Source organism: Nannospalax galili, unplaced genomic scaffold (genome assembly GCF_000622305.1).
Source record: "Nannospalax galili isolate Female #2095 unplaced genomic scaffold, S.galili_v1.0 scaffold473, whole genome shotgun sequence".
In the NCBI taxonomy this organism is placed as follows: Eukaryota; Metazoa; Chordata; class Mammalia; order Rodentia; family Spalacidae; genus Nannospalax; species Nannospalax galili.
In genome coordinates, this window is record NW_008334092.1 from 421,646 (window position 1) to 443,713 (window position 22,068).

At 52.2% G+C, this 22,068-nt stretch overlaps 2 protein-coding genes across 4 annotated transcripts; one reads left to right on the plus strand and one right to left on the minus strand.

The window, feature by feature from the left end:
- Nucleotides 1–2,895: 2,895 nt before the first annotated feature.
- Nucleotides 2,896–12,637, plus strand: Hpca (hippocalcin). Of its 2 annotated transcripts, none has more exons than XM_008829203.3 (4): nucleotides 2,896–3,007; nucleotides 5,706–6,104; nucleotides 11,526–11,631; nucleotides 11,745–12,042. In XM_008829203.3, the coding sequence occupies exons 2-4, from the start codon at nucleotides 5,727–5,729 to the stop codon at nucleotides 11,840–11,842; spliced, it is 582 nt and encodes a 193-aa protein (XP_008827425.1). In that variant the 5' UTR covers nucleotides 2,896–3,007; nucleotides 5,706–5,726; the 3' UTR covers nucleotides 11,843–12,042. The 2 variants fall into 2 exon arrangements, with proteins under 2 accessions (XP_008827425.1, XP_008827424.1); XM_008829202.1 differs by lacking the exon at nucleotides 2,896–3,007 and adding an exon at nucleotides 3,289–3,374 and having other exon boundaries at nucleotides 11,745–12,637.
- Tmem54 (transmembrane protein 54) lies at nucleotides 12,588–19,361 on the minus strand. 2 transcript variants are annotated; one of them, XM_008829209.3, is made up of 6 exons: nucleotides 19,204–19,361; nucleotides 16,097–16,290; nucleotides 13,844–13,903; nucleotides 13,503–13,691; nucleotides 13,274–13,408; nucleotides 12,588–12,896 (listed from the first exon to the last, which is right to left on the minus strand). In XM_008829209.3, the coding sequence occupies exons 1-6, from the start codon at nucleotides 19,217–19,219 to the stop codon at nucleotides 12,822–12,824; spliced, it is 669 nt and encodes a 222-aa protein (XP_008827431.1). In that variant the 5' UTR covers nucleotides 19,220–19,361; the 3' UTR covers nucleotides 12,588–12,821. The 2 variants fall into 2 exon arrangements, with proteins under 2 accessions (XP_008827431.1, XP_017652670.1); XM_017797181.2 differs by lacking the exon at nucleotides 13,844–13,903.
- Between the last annotated feature and the right edge of the window lie 2,707 nt (nucleotides 19,362–22,068).

Consider the following 22,068-nt stretch of genomic DNA (forward strand, 5'->3'; position numbering starts at 1 on the left):
CCTCCCTAGCCATTCCCTCTTTATGGCCAGCTCCTTGGGGAACAGCCAGGTTGCCCCGCCCCCTCCCGGGCTGTGCTCCTGGCAGCAGTGCCACCCGGGGCTCTGGTCCGGGGGTGGTCCCTGGCAGTGAGGGAGGTTGGCAGAAGCTAGAATTGGTGAGGTTGAGACACAGGGCATAAGGGAGACCCCCCCCAGACCCCATCTCTCCACTCGCTGTGTTCCAAACTGGGTGAGCAGGGCTTTCTGGAATAGGGCTTGAGGTTTTAATCACTTTATCAATGTTTGTTTGTGTAATTTAGCCCCCGAGATGCTTTCCCCTCCGTCTGTCCCCACCATCTGCTCCCAGCAGGATTTTCTAAACCATTGGGGACTCGAGAGACTTGGAGTAGGGATTGGGTTGGGCTTCTAAGGGGGCTTGGGAGGGGCCACCCCTGCCCTCAGTGAGAGGCTTTTGGAGTGGGGCCTCTGGCTCCTGAATCATAGAGTAGGCTCAAATTTGCTTTATTGCTGATGTACCTTGGGGTGGAGACTTCAACTCTCTAAGCCTCAATCTCCACATCTGTAGAATGGCAGCATATTGAAGATTCTCAGGACTATGGATCATGAAATGAGGTGGCCCAGGTAGGGTACTCTGCATACAGTACATACTCAGGAGATAAGCGGTCCTTCTCTTTTTGTCCCCAAGTACTTTTTTCTGCGTTGCCAACAGCTTGGGTGTCTTCGGTGGTAGAAGAGATTAGCCACCCTGGTTTCTGAAGCTCTTGCCTCCCTTTTTGACTCAAGAGGCTTGCTCATTTTTCCATGGACTTTGCTTGCTAATCTGTTCCCTCACTCTCCAGCCCCCACTTCTGTCCCAGGCTGTGCCTTTTCCCTTTCTCCTGGATTCCTCCTTCTGAGGTGGGAGAGGACAGGAATTAGCAACAAAACAGGCCCTAAAGAAGGCAAATCTGAGGCTTCAGGGTCACTGGTGTCTCATCTGTCTATGCCATGTCACCTGCCCATACTCTACTCCTCAAGGGGAGGAGACTTAATTCAGGGATACAGGCTTCCTGAGCAGCAACCCTTTGGCTGCCTTTTCAAAAGCTGTATTGCAGGGCACTGGTCCTGGAGCCAGGGCCTTGGTATAGCGTCCCTAGACCTCTTCTTTTCAAGGGCCCTCTCATTGCTTCTAGGGATCCTAGGAGGCTAGATGTGAGCAGCCAGCAGAGCCTGTGAGGGTCAAGCTCTGCTCCCAGATGCACCCAACTCATTAATGTGCAGGGCCAGGCAAAGGTGCCCAGGACAAAAAGACAGTCTGTCCTTGAGAAGCACCTTACTGTGAAGACAGGATGTAGACAGGGGTACCGAGGGCAGGTTCCAGAGTCACCCTTGCAGAAAAGCATTGGTGCCAACCGAGCCTCAGTCTGAGCCATGAGTCAGTCTGGAGGAGGCAGGAAGTAGGGGTCCACTGAGACCCTCTCCTGCCTAATGATGGAGAAAAGGAATCAAGCCAGGCTGAGAAATTCCAGCTTCAGGCAGGACAGTGGAGAAGTGAGGAGGCAAAGGGAAAGCCTCTAGGGATGACTATTCTCCCTGTTCCAAGCATGTCCCAGAAGGGAGAGGGGAGGGAAGTTGTCATTTGAGGGGTCTGGGGTGCTGGCTGAGCAGCTCTCTACTCTTCACCAGCCTGCAGGTCTTCCTGAAGGAGGCAGCTGGGAACCACCCACGTGCGTCTGGCGTCTCTCACGCCTCCACTGGGGGTCCCAGCACCGGAGCCAAGGCACACAGTGGAGCCGGTGTTCCTGAGGGCCCAGCTGTCCCCACCCCACCCTAGTCTGGCTCCCTAGTTCCTTCCATGTATACCTCCCCTTTCCTCCAAGCATAAGAGATGAAGGCTAGACTCTGAGGGCCTGAGAGGTTGGTCTAGGGATCTGGAGAGGGAGCTTTGTTCTGAGTCCTGGGCAGTCAGGAGAGTCTGAATTACAGACAGAGGGAACACAGTGGAAGGAGCTGTCCAGGAAGTGGCACATGCTGCAAGCTCCATCTTCTAAGGATGTCCAGAAACCAGATCCAACCTGCCTCCCTTTTCTTGACATCCCGTTCCAGTGAGTTGTTGCATATGCATGGAAGTCAGACCCTCTCACTCTATTCAAAGCAACAGAGGCTTGTGGCCCCACCTGGACCACAATCTGAAGGGCCCATCTCTCTTACGGACACTGTCTCAACCTTTCCTCCAATTGCTTATCTAGACACTTCAGAACTAACTTATGTGTCATGTCATTATGTCTTGACCATGCTTACAACCCTGGTGTCTGAAAGAATGCTGGGTCCAAAACTAGTACTTGAAAAATATTTGTGAAATGGATGAATGAGAATCAAGTCAAGTCCAAATTCTCCACTCACAAGCTCTTAAATGTGGGAAATATCATTCGACCCTCTTGAACTTCTGCTTGTAATGTAGGATACAATAAGGCCCACATTCTAGAGATGGAGAAAGGACAGGATTTAAACTCAGGATGTGGGAATTGTTGCCAGGGCTGGAGGAGGGGGGATACAGCCCCCAAAGCAGCAGGAGTAGCTGTGAAGGGGTTCTCTGGAGGGCAGCTTTCCTGAGTGCAGACAAGGGGCCTACTCACCTCAGAACCCCGTGGCTGGGGACATGCGCTCTGCACTCGCAGGTCACAAGCTGTACAGAGGCTGTGGGAGGAGGGGGTGCCTTGCCTGGAGGGGCAGAGGGAAGAGCAAAGTACAAGGATGGTGAGAGGTGGGGTTAATTCTTAGAGGGCTTGGGGGATGACATCCGGAGTGGTAGGCAGGAGAGGGGGGCGGGCTCTGAGGTGGAGGTAGGCAGGGGGTGTGTCTGGCCCCGGGAAGACCTCGGCACTGGAGGAATGGGCGCTCCCATTTCTCCAAAGGGCCCTCAGCTCAGCTGGTTTCCGAGCTGAGGCACGGAGGCTGCGAGGGTACCTATCCAACTGCGCACAGGATCCGGATCCCTCCCGCAGAGCGACGTGCGGCCCGCGCCCAGGTAGGGATGGGGAGGAAGCGAGTGGCGCTGTCCGGGACCGTCCCCGGCTTAGGAGAGAGGTGTCTGGGCTGGTCTGACAATTCCTTCACCCTCTCTGAGCCCTAGGGGTCCCGAGCCTCCCCCCCACACACCGCGGGGTGCTCCTTGGAGACCGGGGCTGGGGCGGCGAGGGCGTCCCCTTTCCTCTCCGGGGCGGGGGCGGGGGCGGAGCCTAGCGGCTGGCGGGGACCCCCCCCAGGGGAGGGGCTCCGGGCCAACGCTGCGGGGCGTCTCCCTCGCAGTCCCGCCCGCCCCTCCGGCCGCCTCTGCCGCCGCGCGCCGCAGCAGCGCCGCCTTCCCTGCGCAGTCGGTGTCTCGGCGTCGCTGGGTGAGTGGGGGCTGCTCCGGCCGGGGCCGGGGATGCGGGGTGGGCATCCCCGGGGGCAGGAGCCCACGTCCAGGGCTCCCCAGCCCGCGGCTCCCAGCCACTCGTGGGATTCCTCCCACCCCGGGCGCAGCGAGCCCGGGCTCTCCCCAGGACCACGGGGCGCTCTCCAGGGTCCTGACCGCCGAGTAGCCGGCTCCGGGGAGTCGCTAGCCCGCCGTCCAGGGCGCCTCCTCCAGGAGGGACCTCGAGCTGGACGCTCTCCGAGTGCGGAGAGCATGGAGGCGAGGGCTCGGGGCCAGAGCCGGGGGAGGCTTGGAAGGGGTATCAGGGAGGGTTTCTCAGATCGAGCTGGGAGCTTCCGCCTATTTTGGGCACTGGGGGGTCTTTGCGGAGATAACAGACTCTTCTTCCAACTGGGAGGGACAATTCCGAGGGTGGCTAGGAAGAAGGGGCACCGGAGGAGCAATCCTGCCCTGCGCATCTCTCTGCCCCCGCCCCGCTGACCCAGTTCCTTGGACCTCAAGGAGGGGATGAGGGACACACTCCCCTGCTCAGCCCTACGCATTTTCTCAGTCCCTTCCCACACACTTGTTCCGTGGCTCCTCAGCCTGGGGCAGAAGAAGCTGATCTAGAAAGGAGGGGGCACCAACTTACAGAAGCATGCATGACACATTGCCTAAAATGCACACAGGTCCCTCACATCCTCTGGGCACATTCCTCTCTCATTGTGACAGGTGCATGCCTGAGCAAACGCATATAGAACCCACAGGCAGACATGGACAGAAACACACCAGGAGACAAATGCAGTGCAGAACCCGGGGTTCAAATCATATGTGAGCACATGCATTCGACATGAGCCCACACACATGTGCATAGAGCTTCATGCACGTTCATATACAAGGAACCCTCCTCACCCTCTCACTGTTATCCCCAAGCTCAGGCCCCACTTGCACACACCCCTACACTCATGCCTAGGACTTCCTGACTGCTTCCCCTCCATTGCCTGCCCTCAGCCTCACACTCTAACCCCTGCCCCAGAGGTCCTTTTACAACCAGATAAAACGCAAATGTTGAGGGAGGGGTTGGATGGGCTAGGTAGAGCTCCTGGGGTAAAGGGCCCCCATCAGGTTTTTGAAGGACCGTAGCTCCCTCTCCTGGGACATAGCAGCACCCCAGGTAAGAAAAAAAGAAAAATGACAAGGATGCCTGAAGGTTCCACGTGCAACTGGCCATGTGAGAGGTGTCGGCATTTGAGTTGGCGTGTAATGGCATGTGTGAGACATGTGTGGGGTCGTGGGCTGGTGTGTCTTTGATGTACGGTGTATGGGAGTTGTGCATGGTGCCATGTGTCAATGTATGTGAATTGTGGGGTAGAGGGAATCTTGTGGGGGGGGCATGGTGACCCATGTGTGGTGTGGGCTGGTATGTGAATGGCATGGAACCTGGTCTGTAGATTTTTATGATCTGAGTGGCATTACGTGTGCCGGGATACAATATTTGCATATTGTGCATGATTTTTGTAGTATCTGGGTTCAGGTAAATAATTTTGACTCATTTAACATGTATGTAGAGTTTACCTATATAGGCATGGTTCTAAGTTCTCACAAGTATTAACTAATTTAATTCTCACAACAACCCTGTAAGGTAAGTGCTATTAACCCCACTTTGCAGATGAGACAGAGAGATTAAGGAAATTACCCAAGGTCACCTAGCTGATAAGAAGCAAAGTCAGGATTCAAACCCAGGTGATCTAACTCTGGGGCCCAGGCTAATGCCTTCTTGTGCTGCCTCTTGTTGGGCACATGTGCAGGAAGAGAGCAGGACAGTGACTGGGCTGCAAGTGCATTTTGGGATAAGCAAACATCTGGGAAACAGTGAAGGGGCAGGAGCTAGAAAGAAGGACCAGGAAGTCTTTCTGCATCTCCCTGGGAAGCTCTGGGGGTCAGCTCTACCAGGCAGTGGCTGTGTGACCTGAAGCGGGTCATTTTAACTTTTCTGAGTCTGCCTTCTCACATAGAAAATGGTGCTAATCCCGGGATTTCCCCTTGGGAGGGTGACAGTGTGCATTTGGGAAGAACTGGCACTGGTGCTGGGAGAGGCTTCTGTAGGCATGAGCCCGCCCTTTCTCTCCAGGTCTATCCTCCAGACAGGTAAGGACTGGGGAAGCCATACAGAGAGGTGCCTGCGTGCAGGCTGTGTGATCTTGGGCCAGTGCCTCTCTCTTCCTGGGTCAAAGGAGTGTCTGGGGTAGCTTGTTTCTGGCGTGGTGTCAAGTGACCGAGAGGACATAACCACTGCTCTCTGTCCCTTGACCCTCTTGGGGGGACCCAGGTGGGACTTGGCTCTGCCACCATGGGCAAGCAAAACAGCAAGCTGCGGCCGGAGATGCTACAGGACCTGCGGGAGAACACAGAGTTCTCAGAGCTGGAGCTGCAGGAGTGGTACAAGGGCTTCCTCAAGGACTGCCCCACTGGCATCCTTAATGTAGATGAGTTCAAGAAGATCTATGCCAACTTCTTCCCCTATGGCGACGCCTCCAAGTTCGCCGAGCATGTCTTCCGCACCTTTGACACCAACAGCGATGGTACCATTGACTTCCGGGAGTTCATCATCGCCCTGAGCGTGACTTCCCGTGGCCGCCTGGAGCAGAAGCTCATGTGGGCCTTCAGCATGTATGACCTGGATGGCAATGGCTATATCAGCCGAGAGGAGATGCTCGAGATTGTACAGGTGGGCCCCCACCTGGTCCTGACCCCTCAGTACCAGACCCAGCAGCTGGCATGTAACATCCCTTTTAACCTCTCAATAGACCTGGTCAGCAGCAGAGACAGTCTTTCCAGTTCATTGACAAAGTCCTTTAGAATGAAATAATTTTCCATTTAAAGAAAAACTGAAAGCTGCAACTTCTGTGGAAGTAGCAGGCAGGAGGATCAGGAATTCAAAGCCAGCCTTAGCTACATAAGGAGTTGGAGGCCAGTGGGCAATATGACACTGTCTCACTTCCCCACTCCACCCTACCCCAAATAAAAAGGAAAGAAAGAAAAACTGAGAAATTTCCCATGCGCCCTTAGCCCACATTCACCAGCCACCAGCTAGTGTTTGGCTGCATTGCTTTATCTCCGTGTGTGTATGTGTGTGTGTGTGTGTGTGTGTGTGTGTGTGTGTCTGTGTGTCTGTGTCTGTGTGAACATGCACGCACACGTGCTTTCTGACTATTCTCAACATTGACCCTTAACCCGTAGGTGAAGGATGTATTTCCTAATAATAAGGACATTCTCATATAACCCATAATGTGATGCTCCAAGTCAAGATACTTAACATAGAAACGATGCTATTATCTGACACACGGATCATATTCCAGGTTTGCCCACTGTCTCTTTGTTGCATTCTTGGTATTGGTCTAGCATCCTACATTGAATCTTGTTATTGTGTTTTGTTTTCCTTTAAACTGGAATAGCTCCTTGTTTTACTTTGTCTTTCACGTCATGACCTTTCTGTGTGGTACATGCAAGCTATATTTGGTTTGATTGGTTTGAGACAAGTCTCACTATATAACTCAGGCTGGCTTTGAGCTTGTGATCCCCCTGCCTTAGCCTCCTGAGTGCTGGGCTTATAGGTGTGTGTTGCCATACCTAGCTTTACTCACTCACTCACTCATTCATTCATTCATTCATTCATTCAGTATGCATTCATTTTCTTTTTTGTCTTTTTTTTTGTCTTTTTGAGACTGGGTCTCCCTGTAGCCCCAGCTGTCCTGGAACTCACTATGTAGACCAGGCTGGCCTTGAACTCAGAGATCTGCTTGCCTCTGCCTCCTGAGTGCTGGGATTAAAGGCGTGTGCCACCACGCCCAGCATGTGCATTCATTTTCATCCACTTATCTATGTGCAGTGCTTCAACCAAACGCAGAGCCTTATGTCTGTTAGGCAAATGTTCTACCACTGAGTTTCATCCTGGACCCACAAGTAATGTTTTCTCGATCCTCATTTGCTGAGGAGGAAACATGCTCTGAGAGGAAAAGGCACTTGCTCAATACTTCACAGCCTGTGAGTAGGCCACCTGGCCCTAATGTCCACACTCCCTCTGGACCCCCAGCCACCTTCTAGTTAATTGATAAAGTACCACCAGAGCCCAGTACTGAGCGAGGTTCTTACATCCCTGAGCTCAGTGCATTCTTACAGTAACCCCATGAGATTCAGGTAGAGTGAATTGCTCAAAGTCACATGGTATCTAAGTGGGGCTAAGCTCAGTCTGGTCACTACTTGCTTTTTGTGAAGGTTCTGAACTTCTAACCAGGAGATGAAACTTCCAATTCTGGAGCTGGCTGGAACTCCTAGGTTGCTCATCTGTAAAATGGGAACTGTGCTAGTGATGCCTACTGCACGAGGAGACGTAGGGACTTTGAGTATCTTAGTACAAGTTTAAAGAGAAAATAATGACTGATAGTCCCTAACATTCACTGAGTACCAAGTACCTACATAGCCTTCCTTGGGCTAAAACATGTTAGACTTATTTCAAAAAACCTTCCACAGCACCCATCCCTTAGCCCAGCGTTGAAGACAATCAGAGGCCTGTTTCTACTTTATCCATCTAGCTCCTTGCCTACTTAAATATTTTTATTGCATTTGTTTATTTTTGTGGGGAGTGGTTTGCATGCCTAGTTCACATGTGGCAGTCAGAAGATAACTTGTAGAAGTCAGTTCTCTCTTTCCACATGTGGCTCCCCGGGATCTAACCTCACAAGTTTTGGCAGCAAGGGCCTTTACCCACTAAGCCATCTTGCTGGCCCTTTCCCACTTTCCCCCGAGCCTTTATAGCATTATTTACCAACAGTATGTGTGGTGATATATGTGTGTGTGGGGGGTTAAGCCCCTGCTCCCAAAATCTCTCACAGGGAACAAGGGAGATGGTGGTTCTAGGAAGGGCTAATATTTGGTACTCAGTGAATGTTAATGACTGTCACTCATTATTTTCTTCTCCATACATCTTCTACACTGGCTAGAATGGCCTTTTCAGAATCCCCGAAATGTGTCCTTAGTAATGCGTAGCTTTGCATGAGCCCTGCCCTCTGCATCTCTGCATTGTTTTCCTTCCAGTCCCTCAGTTCTATGAACAGATACCTCTTTCAACTCACCCGGTCCCACTGGTAGCTCCTCTTGTTAGGAATGTGGGTTTCAGTCTCTAGTTTGAATAGAATAGCTGCCTTGGGAGGTGATGCACACTCTATTCCTATTGCCTCAGTGTTTGTCCCAGATGCCTGTAAACCAGGCACTCTTCTTTAGTGGAAGGATGATGGGGGGGGGCGGTTCTAGGGGTCATGATGTAAGGGTCAAAGTAAGTACAATGGTTCAGGATCATTTAGGGACCATCTAGATACCAACAAATCCAGAAGAATGCTCGTTTTCCCTCTTGCACTGGTGTATATTGGCAAATTTCAGCCTCGCTGAAGTCACTGTGCCCAGTGCAGTGGTGAAGCCAGCCCACTCTTTGGGAATCTCCAGGACCCCCTTTTCTCTAGCTTCTGCTTTCTTGGCTCTGACTTCCTTTACAACAGCCCAGAGGCTCCAGACAGTTGGTACAGACAGAGTTCTGTGAACCCCAGTGCCTGATTAATGACAAGTAGGCTCCAGTGAAACTCTGAGTGAACAATTCCAGACAATTAATTAGGAGGTCCAGAAAGGTTGTCACAAAGAGAGTGGTCACTCTCTTAAGTCACTGCTCAGTTCTGGGCCCAGTCATACACTGGGTGGTCAGTACAGTGGGGAGGACATGGTTGTGCTTCTTGGGGCTCCCACTCTGATAGGTAAGATTAAAGAGCAGGCCACACTGACCAGCTCAGTGACAGGGATATAAAATCAACATCTGGGAGTCCAGGAGACTGAAAACCCTGGATGCAGTGGATGAATAGTGACAACAATATAAGTCAATGTTTGCTTACCACTTGCTCCAGCAGCTACTACTCCAGTTTTTTATTTATTTTGTTTTTTAAAAAATTTTTATTATTTTTATCTTAGGTGTATGAGTGTGTTGGCTACATGCATGTAAGTGCATCCATGTTGTGCAATACCTGTGTAGGTCAGAAAAGGGCATTGGGTCCCTTGGACCTGAAATTTGGATGGTTGTTAGCCACCATGTAGGTGCTGGGAATCAAACCCCAGCCCTCTGCAAGAGCAGCCTGTGCTCTTAACCACTGAGCCATCTCTCCAGCCCCTTGTTTTGTTTTCTGAGACAGGGTCTCCTGGTAGTCCCAGCTAGCCTGGAACTTGCTATGTAGGCTGGCCTCACTCTCACAGAGATCTGCCTGCCTCTGTTTCCCTAATGCTGGGACTAAAGGCATGTACTACCATGCCCAGCCTGGTATTCCAATTATTTTATCTTATTCCTTTAGACAAACCCAATGAGGTAGATACAGTACTTCCATTTTACAGATGAAAACCTAGCACACAGAGGCTAAGTTCTTATCCAAGAGTACACAGCAAGAGCAAGTGAGTGATGGACCAGGATGCCACTCCAGAGCCCCTGCTGTCCACTCCACATTGTTCAAGCATCCATCCAGCAGCTAAGAGGGAGCTGGCTCTCTGATCTAGTGCCTGCCATCAATTCCCTTCCTGAGCCTTGGTTTCTTACCTGGAAAACGAAGATTTGATGCCTGCTTCTCAGGTATCAATGATGTGAGGTTTAGAAGTCTTGTTCGTAGGACCTGGCACATAGTAGTTGCCTGATAATTGCGAGCTCATATTATTTCAAGCAGAGGCTGTAAGTGTTGGGGAATCCAAAAGGCCCAAGAGTGTTCAGTTGTGGTAGAATTATCCCTTCAGAGTGGCTGGACGGACAGTGGCGAGGACAGCGGTGGACAGCTTGTGAAGTGTCTTGAATGTCAAAAGCAAATGGTTTGGATTTGGTACAGACAGTGGTGGGAGGTGCCAATGACCTTTAAACAGAGAGTTCCCTGCCATATGCCAAAGTACTGTGCTGGGATCCTGGAATCCTGGAAATAGGTAGAATTCACAGTTCTTATCAGAATGGTGGGGCCTAGGAACAATGCCCTAGGGATGTCATTACTTCCTGAACTATGTCCTCAAAGGAAAAGGCAAGATGTGCCCTTAACCTAGGCTGGACCAGAGAAGGTCTTGCTGGGAAAGCATCATAAACTGAGCCCCAAGAAGGAGTGGGAGGCAGCAGAAGGAGCGTGGGGCAGCATCCAGAAGGAACCGGTGCACGGTGGGCCTGGAGAGGGAGGCCTGTGCGACGGAAGCGAGGGGGCGGCCTGCTGGGCTGGGGACACAGCAGTGGAGATTTGTTTGGAAAGAGCTTTCAGAGACAGCATGGGGACAGAACTGAAGGAAAGTGACCAGGATAGAGTAGCGTAGAGACAAAGCTGGACCCGAAGGGGCTGGGAGGGTTATGGCTTGGGCGAGAGGAAAGAAGGCTTTTTGGAGGTGTCACTGGTTGGAAGATCGAGGCGACTGGTCTGATGGTTCTTGAGTTCTAGGGAGCAGAAACTTAGCCCCATCCCACAAGCAGAGCACTACATGCTCTGTACATTTAGCACAAAAGCCCTCCTTCGGGTTGCCTCGGGAGCTCCTACACGTGGCAGCAGCCGCCCTCAGCCCAGCAGAGCTCAGGCTGTCCCGGCCCCGGTGGCAGGTGCTCATTTGCATTAATTTGCATAACGTTCCCGCCCCTTCTGGGCTCCAGCTACCTCGACGCTATCCTGCGCCCCCTGCAGGGCACAGGCCGCACCTCAGCCTAGCGTCCCCTGTCGGTCACTGAGCGGAACCGCTAACCTGGTCCTAATTCTCAAACCTACATCCCAGATAAAGAGCACCTAAATCTGGTGTTCTAGCTCTTTGCTATCTGGGCTTTGATGTCTTCTGTCTCTCTAGACTCCTTGCATTGTAAATTCGTGGCGCCGCCAGGAGCTTTCAGGGGTGGGTTTGCTTATCAGCTCCATCAGCAATTCCCACCTAGTCCTTCAAGGGACCTGGACCAGGGCCCGCTCCAGTAGCCCTTCTTCTGGAAAGCCTGCCCAGACCCACTTCTTTACCTGGCTGGCCAGCGAGTGTGAGCCTGTGGTTTACAGGGACAGAGATCTGGATAGGCGCTTAGGCTAGCTTTTCTCACTTCCTGCCATCCCCGACCCCTTCCCAGGCCATTTACAAGATGGTTTCGTCCGTGATGAAGATGCCCGAGGACGAATCGACCCCGGAAAAGAGAACTGAGAAAATCTTCCGCCAAATGGACACAAACAATGACGGTGAGGGGTGGGGGCGGGCCGGGCCGGCGGGCGGCTCCCTCTTTTCCTCACCCGTGCCACCTCCCCGGCTTTGCAGCCGCCTTCTCCCCATCACAGCTCCCCTCGCCCCGCAGGCAAGCTGTCCCTGGAAGAGTTCATCCGCGGGGCCAAGAGCGACCCGTCGATCGTGCGCCTGCTGCAGTGCGACCCGAGCAGCGCCTCCCAGTTCTGAGCACGCAGGAGCCAGCGCCTGCCTCCCTGCCTTCACCGGCCTCCCGGCTCTCAGCTTCCTCTCCCTCGTGTCTATCCAGGCTGGGGGCCAGACTGGGGACCCCCATCCCGGGTCTGTACCGTTGGGGGCTCTGGAGAAGCGAACCCTGCAAGGAAGGGACTAAGCAAAACAGCCGTTAGCATCCCACAGTCCTAGAGGCAGATTCTCCTGCAGGCAACGGTTACCGAGGCTCTGGCTTGGTCTGTCCGGATTCTGCCCCCTTTACTCAGACATCTGGATCACCTTCCACCCACCCACATCCCTGAGACCCCTCCTCAACAGGAGGGAGGTTCCCCTTGGGTGGTCCTCAGTGTGGGGGTAGTGGGGAGCCTTGCGCAGGTGAGGAGTCTTTGCCTGAAGGGGCGATGAGGAGGATTCTGGGCTGTGGGGCTTTGAGGAAGGGGTTCCTTGAGCTACTTCCCTGCAGAGGAGCCCCAACCCTTCCACTCCAGCTCTTGCTGGCTAGAGGCCATAACACAAATGGAAGGCCTCCCAGGATTCCAGCTGGGGGTCCCCATACCCTGCCTGCTTTTTAGAACCCTTCCAGCCACACAGACCACAAATCTACCCCCCTGTATTCTGTATTTTGCCCCGCTCCCACACACAGGCCCACAGGCACACGGGCAGAGCCCCTCCACAACATTATGTGTGGAAAGACGTGCAGGCCCCTGGCCGAGCCCCATCCCCCTCTGCATGCAGCCACGGAGCATCTCTGTTCTTTTTAATAACTTCAGAATAAAGTCTCGTTTCAGTGCAGTGGGCTAGGTGGCCAGGGGAGGGCATTGAAAACCCTCTCCCAGGTCCCCAAGGGTCCAATGAGCCCTCTTGAGCCTGTGCCAGAAATCCTGGATCCATCCGGGCCTCCACGGCCATCTGGGCACTGGTCAGTGCAGAGTTGGTTGCAGGTCTCAGCGGCCATGGCTCTGTGAGATGCCAGCTTTCAGAGCATCGGCTGTACAGAGCCGGTGCAGCTCAGTAGATCGTGGCTGTCTAGGGGCTCCGGGCTGTCTTGCATCTGCAGAGACACAGGAAGCTGCTTGGTCTACTGGGTCTGGACTGGAGTCTCCTCCAGGATACCCCCAAATTTGAGGTGGGGAGGACTAGGAGCCAATGGGCAATGGAAGGAGGCATCCCTATCACCCACTTAAGAACCAAGATAGATCCCTGAGTGTTTCTTGTTAAAGCCCAGAAGCCTCTTGCTTCCCCTCAAGATTGGGAGAACCAACCATCAGCTAAGTGACTTAGCTGGCAGATCTGGCCTCTCTGGACCTTTGAGCCCTTCGGTGGTAGGGAGAAAACTTTGCCCCATACAGAGGGGTGGAGCTGGCTAGCCAGGAATCCCCAGCAGGGGCTCCCAGGAAACAAGGAATCAGGATAACAAAAGGGACTTACTGTGTGGTGGCTGCTTTTCCCCCACCAGGGCCTCAGTCCCAGCATCCTGTGTACCAGCTGTGCACAGCGCGCAGCAGACGCACTCTCTGCCACACAGAACATGAGAGAGATGGCCCAGAGGCACAAGCTGGAGCTCTGTGGAGGTGCAGGGGGTGCAGAGAGCTTAGGGTTAGAGGTACAGGTAGATGCCAGGAGCCCTTCCCATCCCATCCTAGGCTGAAGCACTCACGTAAATGCGTGTGGGGTCAAAGGGACAGTCAGGTGTGAGTGTCAGGAATTCAGAGCTCTCAAAAGTGCAGGTCGCCAGTAGTGCCCTGCCCTGGGTGGCAAAAGTCACGGCGATTGAAGACAATAGTCCAAGGGCACAGGTCAGAGAGAGAACAGCACAGGCCACACTCAAGCTAAACACGGTCCAGCGCTGGGTAGGAAGGGCACTGGTCAGTGGACATCATGCTTGGTCCCCCAGAAGTAGCTCTGGTCTCCCTGGTTGCCACACCCCTTCTGAGCAGCTCAGGTCCCCAGGTGGCTGTTGGTTCATCCCACAGCCACATCCCAGGAAGTGCCACATACCAAGGGGGTGCTAGGAAGGTATCTTGACAACACAACAGCTGTAATTCCCGTTATGATAACCTGTTGAAGAGGCTTGAATCAGATCTGAGCCCATTTGGGAAGAGAGCTGGGAGGGTCAGGACCACACTGGGATAAAGAGCTCACCAGTCACACCTAGGCCTGCAGTCTCCACCCCTACCCCATGCTTAGCTTTGGCCTCATTAGCTCCATCTTCACAGAGGCTTTGCCTCCTCCTGGTCCAGCACTGGATACTTCTAAAACCACCACTCCCTGCCTACAACTGTCTATGACTCCCCACTGCCTAGCGCTGTAATACTCAAACAGGGTTCTGTGCATCCTAGGCTTGCAGGGACATGGCAGGGAGGATGCAAAGTCACAGTGTACATGTGACATAGCTCCCTGGAATGGAAAAGATCTGGGAAGAAATGAACTCACAAGGAACTAACGTCAGGTGTGGTAACATATGCCTGAAATCCCAGCACTAAGAAGACAGAAGCAGGAGGATTACTGCAAGTTTGAGGCCAGCATGGTTTACACATCAAGTTCCAGACCTGCCAAGGCTACATAGTGAGGCCCTACCTCAGCCAGAGAGACAACAAGACACTTTATGAAACAGAATTCAGACTCCCTAGGAGAGGGCTGAGGATGTAGCTCAGTGATAGAATGCTTACCTAGCATGTGTGAACCCCTGGTTCAATCCCCAGTACCACAAAACTCAAATCCCTAGGAATATTTGAAGTTATCCAGGCTCTCAATGACTTGGACCAAACCCTACTAGCTTTTCAAGCCTGCCCTGGGCCACTGTCCTCTCTCATCGCCCTGGATGTGGGCACCTGTACCTAGCTGCTTTGATGCTGCCCACAGAGCGTCCTCTCTCCAGGAACACCTGTCCTGCTCATCTCTTACATAAACCCTTCCTCCTGTTTCCCAACCTCCCTTAGCCTGAGACAGGACCACCTGTGCACTGTTTAGCCCAACAGCTGCCCTCCAGATCACCGTAGCTCTGTTTAGCTTGTTTTCCTTGGTATGTTCCCTTTTTACAATGGACATGGAACCGTAAGGGTCCAGCAGTGGCCTTAGTTCACTGTACAGCCACAACAGAGTGCCTCAACCTCTCTGGGGGAGCCCCTCTCTGTGGGATGAGCTCACAAGAAGGACACTAGCTTTGGTGTTAACATCCAAGGCTTCTTTGCATCAACAAGAGATTGGGTGCATCCCTAAGTCTTGAGGCAATGAAGGTAGTAACAGGCCCATGTTGCTAGGAATGGTGAGGATTTCCTGGGGAAAGGAAGGCAAAGATGAAGCAGTCCATCCCAGGGCCCATACCTGTGGGCTTCCTGAGCCTGGGCTAACACCTTCTTGTGCTTTCCTCACATGGCTTCTGAGCAGAATAGACAATGATTAGAACACAGCAGGGCCCTATCTCACTGCCAGTGCATCTACAGTCACCAAACCCTCAGGCCAGCATGCTGCCTGAGCTGCTTCTCACCAGCTTGGTGAGAGAAATTCCTCAGCCAAGAGGTGACAGGACCCCCAAAGACGAGCAGGTTCCCCACAAGTCTGCAGCTGCCTCAGCTGGTAGACAGAGGAGCTTTATAAACCCAAGAATACCAGGTTCCTTTGTTCAGTCATTCATCAAAAGGGCAGCATCCAGCTCAGCAGGATTTACCAAGTGGTTCCTATAGATCCATGCTAGTGCTAAACGCCTGTCAAATTGTTTTGCTCAGTGTCTCCAGAACAGATCTCAGACATTCTCAGCTCCACACATTTGCACCTGCTGCAGTCTAAACATGAATGTGTTATGGTGTCCTCTCCTGCCTGCTGGCCCCAGCATGCCACATACCTGGGTTGTTAATTGCAGTTCAATGAGAATGCCTCCTGACCCATCAATACCCAGCTCAGAGACTTCCACCTCTGCGAAAACTTCTGGATCCTCCCTATGAAGCTGACGGTTCCTCCCTTCTGTTCCACAGGGCCTTAAATATTTGTCATGGCAGTTTACACTAACTTTGTGCCAGGCACTAAGTTAAGCACCTTCTGTGGATTATTTATCCAGTATTCACCAGAAACCTCTGAGGTACCTGTGCACTCTTCTCACGTCATTTTACAGAGGAGAAAACTGGGGCAAAGAGAGTTTGAATGTCCTCATGGTTGGTAAATGGTGTATTAGGGTTAGTGCTTGGGGCGCTGGTGGGGACCCATCGAAGACCTTGCAAGCACCTCCCTCCTGCTAGCCTCCCAGCCAAGCCATACCACAATGGCAGAGGTGACCGAGACGATGTCCACCACGCAGTACTGCAGAGCCACAGCATCGCTGGGGGCAGCCACGAAGCGCAGCATTGTGCCATGCAGCACGGCGGCTGTGATGAAGCTCACATGGCCCAACACTACCAGCACTAGACCTGTCTTCATCAGCACCTTCCGGAAGTCACCCAAACTCAGGCTGCCTGTGGGGACACATATCAGGACCATGGTGAGGCTCCTCCTCATGACCCCTAGGTTCTGGGGTCAGTCTACATCTTTGGGTCATAAATCTACATCTGGGTGACTTGGGGCCAGTAACTTGTCTTCTCTGAGCCTGATTCCTCATTTGTAAAGGGGTTCACGGTTGCCGTGCCAGTGTCCTTGAACTCTGAGGTTGGAAAAGCACACATGTGATACTTAAAGGGCAGCTGTCCTTGTTAACTCTTGAGTAGCAGGGTTCTAGTATGATCCCTCCACCGAGCTTCTCATGGATCTATTCATTCACCCATTCATGTGTTCATTACACAAATGTTCCTTGAGTACCTGCCCCTGCCAGGCCTGGGGACACTTATAAACCTGACAGATAATATCCAGGCCCCAAGGAGTCCACAGTGCACTGGGCAGGGGTCAGTAGTCAGTTTGATAGACAGAGCCCAGCACACATGGGTACCCAACCTGCAGCTGTTGAACTGAACTACTGAGAGCCATTGAGTCTCCATTTCTTCTGTAGAAGGAGAAAAGTTGTTGTTTCTGAGTGTGGAAGAAGGTCCATGTATAGAGGGGAGAGTGGGGCATCTCTGGGGGACTCTTAGGTGTGTGTGGGTGCTTAGGTGGGGCCGGGGTCAAATTCTTAGTGGCCAGACACCTGCTCAACCCTGTCATTACATTCCTAGGGCAGGGAACCCTCCTTGGCAGCTTGGGTTATATCAGAGCAGCTCTCTCCTGTGTCTCCCATGACTCTTAGCCCTGCCCTCAAGGACACGTTCCATGTTGCTCCTGCAGGTCAGTTTAGCCAGCTCTATGAGGCTGGAAGAATATGGTGTGGTCTTCTCCTGCTCCCAATGTGCTCTGACTTTGAATCCCTTTTTTTTTTTTTTTTAAAAAATTTTTATGTATATGAGTATATTGCCTGCATGTATGCGAGTGCACCCGTGTCGTGCAATGCCACAGAGGTCAGAAGAGAGCTTCAGATTCTCCTGGAACTGGAGTTAAGGACAGTTCGTAGCTGCCATGTGGGTGCTGGGAATTGAACCCAGGTCCTCTGCAAGAGCAGTCAGTGCTCTTAACCACTGAGCCATCTCTCCAGCCCCTGAATCCCTTTTTAAACCTCAGTTTCCCCACCTGTGGCAGAGGGTTGATCCTCTTCCCTACCTGTGAGCTCTGCAGCTGAGTGAAAACAAGAAAGAAAACAAAAAACAAAAAACAACAAATACTGAAGGTGGATGTGCTGGGGGCAATTGCAAGGAGTCAGGAGTGTGGCTCATGCCTGTAGTTTCAGCACTCAAGGGGCTAATACTGCAAATTCAAGGCTACCTTGGGCTACATAGTGAGTTCCAGGCCAGCTTGGGCTATAGAGACCCTGCCTAAAATCGGTAGCACACGCCTTTAATCCCAGCACTTGGGAGGTAGAGGCAGGTGGATCGCTGTGAGTTCAAGGCCAGCCTGTTCTACATAGGGAGTTCCAAACCAGCTGGGGCTACAGGGAGACCATGTCTCAAACACACACACACACACACACACACACACACACAGTATATCTATCTGTCTATCTATAAAAAAAAGAGAGAGAGAGAGAAGACAAGAAAAAGAAGAAAAAGGAGATTTTCTTCAGTGGTGTGGCCACTGTAAGTTTCCTATGCTCCTGTAAATAATGCCCCATTCATGCTCCTGTAAGCAACCCTAATTAAATTCATTAGTACACACACACACACACACACACACACACACACACACACACACACTTGGGAGGAGCAGGTAGGAGGGGAGGCAGACTTGAGGTCCTAGGACCTCTTCCCTTCTGGGCTCTGGATTCCCTGGGTAGAAAGACCAGGAGTTAGCCTAACTGGTCTGAGGTCTCCCCAGAGCCTGCAAAGCCCTTGGGCTAGACCAGGTCTAGCAGGAGCAGAGGACAGATTATGGGCTGAACAGGCACAGGGAACTGGAATGACTTTGTGAAGATGAACAGCTGGACAAACAGGAAGGGAGGGGAATGGCAGCCTCCTTTCAGGGGCCTGACCCACCCAACCCCATCCACCCACCTGTCCACCCAGTAGCAGCCCAGACACCACTGGGCTTCTGGCTGGGCTCAGTAACAGCATCCATCAGGGACCAAGGCTTTGGTCACACAGGAGGATGGCCCCAGCAGGGATGGAGAGCTTTGGAGAAGTTCCTGGCTTTATTTCTCAGCTACCATGCTGGGAGCATTTGGCAATGTGCTTGGCACTGAGCTAAGCTCTTATGAGGAGCTAACTCCATCCTACTCCTAATTTCCCATTTTACATAGAAGGAAACAGGTGTCTGATGCCTAAGAACAGCAGAGATGCCTTGGGAGTGGGGACTGGTGACAGTCACTGCTGTCAGTGATCCTGTTTGCAAGGGGCTTCTCTCCTCTTTCCAGCCCGCCTGGGTGGGAGGGAATGGAAGTGGGACTCTTGGCAAGGCTAAGGACTGAGGCCCCTTTCACTGTTCCCTCCAGCATCCCTTCTCACACCTGGGGGTTCTGAGCCTAGGTGCACCCCTTGACAAGAAAGGAGAGTAGGGCCAAAAGGTAGAGGTGCAACTGAGCACATCAAGAGAACACCCAGAGCTGGGCCTAGGGGTATAGACCTGGAGTCCCAGCTACTCCGGAGCTTGAGGCAGGAGGATCCAGGGTTCAAAGTCAGAGTGAGCGACGTAGTGAGTTCAAGGCCAGCCTGAGCAACTTTGCTGTCTTAAAATTTTAAAAGGCTGGGGTGTAGTTCAATGGTAGAGTACCTGCCTAGCCTGCGGGAAGTGTAGCTTCTCACCCCCCCCCACGCCCCCTTCTTGGAGAACCTCAGGCTCAGAGAGGAAAGTGGCTCGGGACTGAGCAGGCGGCTGGGCCCTGGGTTTGGCTCCCACTCCCCGACTCGGCTCACCTATGCGCAGACACATGTTGCTCCAGGCCGGTCGCAGGGCCCGGATTACCGGGGCCCGGCTCCCATCTTGCTCCCCCGCCGTCTGCGTTCCTCTTCCCGCCGGAGCCGGGACCCGGCTGGCCTCCCTTCCCGGAGCTCCGCGCGCGAGCCGGCTGAAGCCGGTCGGACCGGCTGGGCGACCCCGGGGACCGCCCTGTGAGTCAGCGCCCCGCCCCTGCGGCAGTTGGGTGCCCGGAGCCGCCCTCCCCGTTCGCTTCGTGCCCACCCGACAGATGGAAACAGGTCTGAGGTGTAGCCATGCGGACGAAAGTGCAACGCCCCCGGGGCACCTGGGTGAAAAGGCCCTCGGGGTGATGGGCATGGGCAACCGTGGGTGGTGGAAGAGCCTGCCTGAAGGACCAGGGTCTGTTTTTAACCTGCTATGCAACCTCAGGCCAATCACTTTCCCTCCCTGAGCCTCTTTTTTTTTTTTTTTTTTTTTCTGTGATCTGGTCTCATTATGTAGTTCTGACTGACCTGGAACTTGCTGCGTAGACCAAGCTGACCTTGATCTCACAAAGATCCGTCTGCCTCTGTCCTCAAAGAGCTGGGACTAAAGTCTGGCAACATCACATGCCCTGCCCACTGCAGAGACTGTTCCCTGGTCTCAGTCTTCCACACTGAGCAAGGTGCTTTTCCTCTTCTTTAGGGGGGTCTCTGTTCTCCCCTTGGGAAACCAAGAATAATTTAATCTTTTTTTTTTTTTTTTAATGTGTGTGTGTGTGTGTGTGTGTGTGTGTGTTGCCTACATGTATGTAAGTGCACCTGTATGGTACAGTGCCCACAGAGGACAGAAGTTGTGGATCCCCTAGAACCATCCCCTATGGATGGTTGTTAGCTGCCATGTGGGTGCTAGGATTCGAACCTGGGTCTTTTGCAAGAGCAGCTGGTGCTCTTAACTGCTGAGACATCTCTCCAGCCCCAACAGTACTAAAAGTCTTATCCTCTGATAAAAAAAAACATAGAGGTGGGTAAAATGGCTCAGCTGGTAAGAATTGCTGCCAAGCCTGGGGACTGGAATTGAATCCCTAGACCCACATGGCAGAGGGAACAAACTCCTGCAAGTTGTCCTCTGACCTCCACTGGTGCTCTGTGGCACATATGCACAACACAGACACACAGACACAGACACACAGACACAGACACAGACACAGACACACACACACACACACACACAAACACACACACACACACACACACATAGACACATACACATCCCAAATGGATAAATGCAAAGTAGCTAATTTTATTTTATTTTATTTTATTTATTTATTTATTTATTTATTTATTTATTACCTCACTATACCTCTATACTAAATGGGCTTGATGATAATTATATCACAGAGCTGTGGAGACCAACTTGTTAGCCACCATGTATTGCTAGAAATCAAACAGTCAGTGCTCTTAACCTCTTCTGAACCATCTCTTCAGACCAAAGATGTTTATTTTAAAAAGTATTTTATTTATTATTTTTATGTGTATGAGTGTATTGCCTGCATGTATGTGAGTGCACCCATGTCATGCAATGCTCGGAGGTCAGAAGAGGGCATCGGAACTGAAGTTAAGGACGGTTTGTAGCTACCATGTAGATGCTGGGAATTGAACCTGGGTCCTCTGCAAGAACAGTCAGTGCTCTTAACTGCTGAGCCACCTCTCCAGCCCTAGTAAGTAGTTAATTTTAAAAAGAGAAAATGGCTTTAGACATTTTCTAGACTCTCTTTGTTGGACAAAGTATAGACACAGCAGGACGCATAGTAGGAGCTTTGTTGATCCTGGCTGTCACCAAGCCCCTGGCACTGGGTTACATCAAGTACCAGGATAGACCTAGCTGTCCTTGATTTCATCCGAGTGTCCTTGCTGCAGACACAAGTGACCTTCTCCTTTGGGTTCAGATAAGACTACCCCAGCTTGATATGGTGATAAGCCAAAGCGTGGATTTCCATCCAGGTCTCTGCTGAGTCCTCCACCTTGGCAGAGCTGCTTCCTGTAAACCCCCCTGCACCAGGTCTTTGGAGCAGGCTCCTGGAGGTACCTGATGCCATCCCATTCCAGTCTACATTCTGTACCCCATTAGTCAGTGGTCTTCATGGCAGAGGCTGGCCTTGTGTCTCCAGATTCTCAGAGCCTGGCATGCAGTTGTTTGGTGAATGTATGCCTTTCCATACATCTGTAGTGACACCTACTGTGTCGCCTCCTGTCACCTGGATTAGTGTAGCCAGCTGGTAGAGTTTAGAAAACACAGTAGCAGAGGAGGGAGCTGAATCATTTCTCCTGAGAAGCCTTAGGCTGGTCTATCACAGTCAGGCAGGCTGCTGGTCATCCTCAATAGGTGGTTCTGATCCCCTCCTGTCTGAGGGGGACAATGTACAGTGGGTGAAGGGTGAGGGGACAGGCTTATTGAGTGGAAGAGAAGATGGAGGCCATTCATTGAGCCATTGGCTGGTGCCCTCCCTGGCTGGCATTTGAATATTGATGTCCATGGGGACCTTTCAACAATCACTTGGGCAGCACTTAGTCATATTGCAAGTGATCATACACGTATAATTGTGGTTTGGCAACTCCATTTCTAGGTCTTCATCATACACAGTAGAGTGCCAGAGATGCCGGATTTGATGATGGTTATAGATGTTGGAGCCACTCCTAGAAGCAGCGGACAAGCATGATTCTTGAGGTATGGGCCTAGAGGAAGGCACCAGGAGATGGCTCTGCTCTGTGTTGTTGGAGTCTTATCATGAACATTTATTCATATTTTGCTTTTACTAAAGGAGAAAGCGTTCCCTCACACTTCCCTCCAACCCCACTGTATCAATAGCTCTGTGATGGCAG

Coding starts and splice junctions, on each gene's coding strand:
- Hpca (XM_008829203.3), top strand. CDS start 5,727: ATGGGCAAGCAAAACAGCAAGCTGCGGCCGGAGATGCTACAGGACCTG. Junction 6,105..11,525: donor AGATGCTCGAGATTGTACAG/GTGGGCCCCCAC, acceptor ACCCCTTCCCAG/GCCATTTACAAGATGGTTTC. Junction 11,632..11,744: donor AATGGACACAAACAATGACG/GTGAGGGGTGGG, acceptor CTCGCCCCGCAG/GCAAGCTGTCCCTGGAAGAG.
- Tmem54 (XM_008829209.3), bottom strand. Junction 13,692..13,843: donor ACCTTCCTAGCACCCCCTTG/GTATGTGGCACT, acceptor CTTCCTACCCAG/CGCTGGACCGTGTTTAGCTT. Junction 12,897..13,273: donor GGAAAAGCAGCCACCACACA/GTAAGTCCCTTT, acceptor GTGTCTCTGCAG/ATGCAAGACAGCCCGGAGCC.